Source organism: Vanacampus margaritifer, chromosome 4 (genome assembly GCF_051991255.1).
Source record: "Vanacampus margaritifer isolate UIUO_Vmar chromosome 4, RoL_Vmar_1.0, whole genome shotgun sequence".
Classification (NCBI taxonomy): domain Eukaryota; kingdom Metazoa; phylum Chordata; class Actinopteri; order Syngnathiformes; family Syngnathidae; genus Vanacampus; species Vanacampus margaritifer.
This window is the reverse complement of record NC_135435.1, coordinates 3,749,721-3,756,413: the sequence shown is the minus strand read 5'-3', so window position 1 is coordinate 3,756,413 and position 6,693 is coordinate 3,749,721. Positions and strand designations below refer to the sequence as shown.

The 6,693-nt window shown below is 36.7% G+C and overlaps 1 protein-coding gene across 1 annotated transcript; it reads right to left on the bottom strand.

Moving 5' to 3' along the window:
• Positions 1-277: 277 nt before the first annotated feature.
• On the bottom strand, positions 278-2,959 carry LOC144050347 (hatching enzyme 1.2-like). The gene is made up of 8 exons (XM_077563500.1): positions 2,885-2,959; positions 2,178-2,249; positions 1,936-2,091; positions 1,344-1,464; positions 1,079-1,257; positions 873-954; positions 516-640; positions 278-419 (listed from the first exon to the last, which is right to left on the bottom strand). Coding segments are annotated over exons 1-8 (807 nt in total). The 5' UTR covers positions 2,955-2,959; the 3' UTR covers positions 278-417.
• Between the last annotated feature and the right edge of the window lie 3,734 nt (positions 2,960-6,693).

The following is a 6,693-nucleotide window of genomic DNA, read 5'->3' as shown; positions in this document are numbered from 1 at the left end:
TTAAAACCTCTTTTTGAGGGTCAAGACTTGGTTTTAGAGTTTAGGTTTGAATTGGGTTATAGTTGAGGTTAGGGTAAGGAATGGGGGTAGGCAATCATTTTTGATGGTTGGGGTTAGTTGAAGGGGCTAGGAAATGCATTATGTCTATGGATGTCCTCACAATTATATAAGTACAAGTGTGTGTGTGTGTGTGTGATCTGTGTTACTATGGTAAAACTAGATTATTCCTGATTTAAAAAGACCTACACAATGGCATACAATTCACTGACACAAAATCTTATGTTCATGTAAATTTATTGCTCAATCATTGCGTTTGCTGTTATGTTCCCAATTGCAGTTCTGATGCCCAGTGGCTCCTCAAGATTGGGGGAAATGATATCCGTTAAACCCTTAGTCTTCACTTCCAAATGAGGCTTTCTCTGAAACAATGAACATAACAGGGTTTTGCCATGTACAAAAAATTACAGTTAATGTAATCATTATTGTTAATGTTGTCGATAAAGGTGGACACTCACAACACTTGTAGAGAGTGTTGAGCCTGGCAATGTCAGCGCGGCTCATCTCCTTAGCATTGCCAAAGGATACATTGGAGTTAGGAATAGGAAGCATGGTGGGCTGATTGTTCTTGGAGAAAGCGTACCTATAACATGACACAAGCAAATTATTAAAGCAAAATATGGTCACATTGTAAACACAGAGCAGGTTTAAAGAAGACATCGGTGTAGGGTCAGCAGCATAAAAAATGAGACTGATGGGGGCCATAGAGTTATATTTTCAATTTGTGGCTTTGAATTGGTGGGTCCAAATTGACTCTTTTTTTTTACAGGGCTCCAAATTCCCGGCAATGTGCAGGAGATTCTAGTTGCTCATACTTGTGGTACTGCATGACAGAGTTGTAGTCATAAGAGGTGCCCTGGTTGAGGGTGGCAATTTTCCTGAAGTTGTGCTCCATTCCTGAAGAACAAAAAATATAAGTTTGTTTATTTTTAAAACCAGAGTCATGAGTGAAAAGTAATCAAATAAAATCATTATTCAATATTAATCAGCGTTGGATAAAATACACTCCTAACTCCTTTACCAGAGTTAACATTCTGCAGCAGAACTCTGATGTGGTTGTCTCTGTCGGAGCGTGTCTGTTCGTGGTTAAATCCAAGAGCATGGAGCAGCTCGTGCTGCACAGTGCCGTGATAAAGGCATCCTCTGCGAGCCAGAGAAACCACCTGCTTACCACCACGACGACCGACAAAGGAGTAGCATCTGAACAAAATCAGAGGGATATTGATGAGAACTATGAACTATGACATCCTTTTCAACAAAATTGTTTATTGTTGACATTGTTATACCCATTCTGGGACTCAATGCTCAGCCAGTCACGGTCGCTGCTTCTGGTGGGCCTGAAGCGGATGCAGGAGAACGAAGAGAAGGACTCAAGTCCACGGGTGATGATGGCCGCCTCACGCGATGCTAGCAGCATGATAAAGCAGTAGTTCTTTTTTTTTTCATAGCACAATGATGCATGTTAAATGAGTTTAACACTATTATCATTATTATCATGGTATTCTGGGATGGTAGTGTGTCACCTTTCTTTAACATTTTGTTATTGTTGTGTACAAACAACAGATTTAGATTCGATTTTGAGATCAGATTTAATAATAATACATTTATTTTGTATAGCGCTTTTCAAGATACTCAAAGACGCTTGACAGAAAGTAAAAAAACAAAAAACGAGGCCAATGCTAAAATCAGTACACAATGCTTTAAAAAAGTCCAAAACATAAAATCAATACAATAATAAAATCAGTACAAAACTAAGCATTCATAATACTAAACATTAGACATTAAAAGCGACTTTCAGATCAATTTAAATAAAGCTTGCTCAGTGGCAATTTAACCATGAATACTGACAAACACAATATTAATCATAAAGCTACTTACAGAAGTGGTTGGTGATGTAATAAGGAATGTAGACCTTTCCATCACTCCACTTGCCCCATGTGCAACCACGACTGGTGCAAGGGTCAGCATTTCTCTCAGCTTCATTGTCAATGGCAATGTCTCCTTCAATCAGGGATGGCTCATCAACTGAACGGACTGGAAGACATCATTAGCATTGTTTAAAGCCTGCTGATTCTCCGTTTTGAGTTTTAGTCAGAAAATGTGCCAGCTGATGCACTCACCCCGATTACTGTTAGCTCTCTCCAAAAGTTCCGACACAGAAAGGTCACTCAGGTCTTCTGCAACATCATCTGTTTGTGACACAAACATCATTTTACTTGGAGCAGAAGGTGTTACGATCTTTTGCAAGTAAATGCTATGACATTTGATACATACCTGCCTGGTTGTGTTGCACAGTAACATGGAGGGAACATAAGGGGAAATTCTATATTAGAAATGCAGATGTACACCTGCTTTGAAACAAAATCGACTATATCCCAAATTGCAATTGCAAAAAAAAAAAAAAAAAAAAAAGAGAAACAGGCATTACACATATCTCTTGCTAACGCCAAATGGTACTGAAACTATTTCACTATATGACATTATAAATAAATAAAATAAAAATAAAATAAATTAAATAAAGATTTAACTGTAGATTGATATTTCTTCTTTTTATTATCCGTATGCCATATTTACAATGGCAATGTGGTTTAGAGCTCATCATAGCCTTAGGAGAAATTATATTTGATAACTTACTAACTCAAATTGGACAACACATTCAAAAAATAGAATAGACCAGAGAAAAAAAAGGGAATGAAAAATGAAATGAAAAACAATTTTCCTGTCTTCCAGTCTTTGTGTCAAAACTAAATGTTGCAACACTCGTGTTTAAATTGATTATACAATCTAAAATATGTTACAAATTTGTGATTCTTGGTAACTGACATTACCTCATTGTCAGCCAAACAATAGGCAGACAGCAGCAGTACAGCCAAAGCTGAGAATTTCAAAAAAGCCATTATAGGAATCCTGTAGGACAAATACTGGTAAGTACATGACAGAAAGACGACCACATAGGGACTGATGATGACACATTGCACATGCAACAAAAATGCATGAACAGGACCAATAGATATAAAAACTATTTGGATTTACATCTTACAACTAAGATCTTCAAGTAGAATATATTTTGATAATCTCCTTCTACCACGAAGAGCAACTTAGCTTACCTTGAATCCTCTGTGTGGACTTGATAGCCAAAGTTTTTCTCCGGGTTTTTATATGGTTTGATGCCTGGAAAACCAAACAAGGATTATCAAAGTTGACTGCAAAACTCACAGATTTATCAGTAACATATGGTTCAAGCACACACATTGCAACCGTTCGTGGGAAATTGCACACTTGGACAAAAGTGAATGGTCAGCACGAGGTGCCATTTCAATGTTATTTATTTGAGATTGGTACAGTTTGGTAGATCTTTCAAATGTGAGGATCAAATGCAGTAGGTTTCAAAGTTTGAAATGATTCTAGCATACTGTAGAAACCATCAATACTATACAGAAAAAATAACTCACGATGTATAGTTTTTCTGGAAAAGTCTGCCATTAAATTTGATTATTAAATCCGTCTGTCAGTAAGTCTGTTTCTCTTCCCCCAGAAACAATTGTGAGCATTAAAAACTCAAATGTATGACTGTGTGCCGCTTTCTACTCAAACTTTTAGTTGCTCAAAGTTGAGCAATGGAGCATTTTTTAAAAATTATTATTGTTGTTGTCTAAACAAATCTAAATGTAGTGTGCACAAAATGTTAATTTGTGGTCAAGCAATATAAATTTGTAGGTTGCTACAGGACAGTTGGGTAGGCACATTGAGAGCTCCTTTTGAGGGAATGGCAAGGATGAGGTACTGTATGATGACAGGGCTAAAGACGATGGACAGAGACACATTAGTAAGACTGAATGTTCTTTTAGGAATAAGCTACCAAGGAGGAAAAGTAAAAAAAAAAATAAGACACGGAATGCTGTAAAAGGTTTTGCACCAGAAATTATATCTAGGACCTTCAAGTATCAGAACCTAGGTGGACAACCTGGCCAACTAGCTACTGGAAAGCTATAGGAGTCCAAAAACACTCTTTTTGGGATATGTTCCTGGCAAAATTATGTAAATGTGAATGTTTAGAAAATACAATTGCATAAATTGTCCTACAACTTTCACATTTGGCAGAGAATATCCTTGCACATAGGGGCATGAAGGAAAAAAATATTCTGGGGTTTGCTGAAACTCTGTTATGATACCCCCCCACCCCCCCAAAAAAAAAGTATGTTCGCCTAACATATTCTCATGAAAATTAATGTTTTCCAATACTTTATGGTGAATATCTATGCCTAATTTGTATATACCCCCCTAATTTATAAGTTGCCATTTGAGTGCAAGATGATCTTTCTATCAGCAGGAAAGTTAAAGGGTAGGTCAACAATGCAACCCCTATTGTAAAAAAAGAGTCAATTATACTGTCATGACCACTATTCTATTTCTGGTCAGCTTTTTTTTTTTAAATAGTTCATGCTAGACAAAGAGACATTTTCATGCCACTGAAATATGATTCTGGTGGCAAGAGTTGTGAAGACGAAAGCACCGACAATACAAAGTGATACGTCAAAGACAGTCTGCGAAATACCTGCACTTTATTACTCACATGACAAAATCTAAGTTTATAAAAGCCATCAATGCTCGTCAAGATGAAGTCTTTCAAAGACTGCACCATGATTTGACAGTAGGTCAGAGAAATGGTTGGAAGACAATGCACCAAAGTGGCACCCAAAATGTCATGATTGCTAAATACGGTAAATGAAAAGAGCTACCAATGTTCTGAGAAGGTCATGATATGGTTGCCAATGATATAGCCTATCATAAACCATGCATGATCAACTCTCTAAGCTCTGGAAAACCAAGGCTTAACCTGCATGCTGTTGTATTTACTCGCCTCAAGGAAGAAATGGAGGCTCCTCTTTTCAATGATAAATCAGGATTTCTATTGAAATCTGTGCATAAATGGTACAGTGAAATTCTGAGGGAGCTTGGTGTAAAAAATGTGGCGTCCCAAACTGATTCTTGACTCATTGAGCAATTTTCAACAGTAAAAAGATATTTTGTCTATACTTAATGTGATAACTTAATAATTTTTCATGAACAGGTAGTACCTTTAAAAAACAAATTTTCCACTTGTTGTCGACTGAAGATGACATCACCTGTGCTGAGGCAACAGGTAACAACCAATCATGGTTTAGTTTGCTCACCAAACCCAGAAAATTAACTTATCAAATGTATTCTGGACAAAATATTAATTTTTTACTAAAACACCTTTAATGAGACTTGTGGTTCAGGTTTCATGTGTGCATCAGGTGCACCCCTTAGTAATGCCCTAAAAAAGCTGATGAGACGAGAAGCAGATTGTATGGAGGATGATAAACATTATGTGTTGTAATGGAAAGCTGCAAAGTTTCTTTGTGTAGATTGTATGCATGAGGCAAACTCAACTTAGATAGCCTTCTGTTATCAGTTGCAAGCAGGTTCAACACTGCCACATTGGAGTACAATGATAGCAGCAGTAAGTCAGAAAACAAAAAATTAAGAGGAAAAAAGATACACATTAACATTGGTGCAATTTGGAAATGTACTTCTGAAAAAAGTCATAATATTGTTTTTCTAGTTCTGGCTAAGAAAATGGTTATTTAGTGTTCAATTTATGAAAATCTAGTTGAAAATATATATTTTTCTTTCTTGATCAAAATAGGATATTTTCCATAAACACTGATTTGCAAAAATGATAGCATGGCATTAAGGTCCCAGTTCTAGGTACGTTTTACTCAATTTAGTTTGATATACAATACAGAAAGGCAGAAAAGTTATGCAAATTTGACAATATTTATTTCCATAATGACTCATTTGCATATTTTAACTATTAGTTTTTTTGTTGCGGTTGTCGTTTTTGCCCTATTCACCTGACTCTCATGCTTATTTGAGGGCAAGGTTGTTTATTTGGAGCCACCCTGTAGCTTTCCAGTAAATAGTTGACTAGATTTTCCACTCAGGTTGTGAACTTTGAAGGTCCTAGAAATCATTTCTGGTGCAAAACCTTTTAGAACATTCCATGTTTGTTTTCAATTTGGGCTTTACAGTAGAAGTAGACTTTTGGCCACAGCAAGTGCAATATTTGAGATAGAAAGGCCATCTAGGACTCAAATGGAAGCTAATGAATTTGGGAAGTTTTCTACATTCATGCTAGGCAAATATATTCACCATAAAGTACTGAGAATGCTAATTTTCATTAGCATTTTTTAGGCGAGAAATACTTTTTTTTTTCTAAATTGGGATGTTAAAATAGAGGTGCCGCAAGCCCCAGCATTTTTTTTCTTCCTGTTTTCCCCTGTGTCAGGATACCCTCGGCCAAATTTGAAAGTTGTAGGACTATTTATGCCATTGTACTAGCTAAATAATTGCATTTACATTATTTCACCAGGAACATATCCCAAAAAGAGGCTTTCCAGTAGCTACTTGACCGGGTTGTCCACCCGGGTTGTGATACTTGAAGATCCTAGATATCATTTCTGATGCAAAACCTTTTACAACATTCTGTGTCCGATTTCCAAAAAATAGGGGTTTTGCCCCCTGGGTATAAAACAGTTTCTAAAAAACCTGATACAGGAGGGCTGCCATTTTTGTATTGTTGGTGACTGAAGTTGATGTCACAGTGCCCCG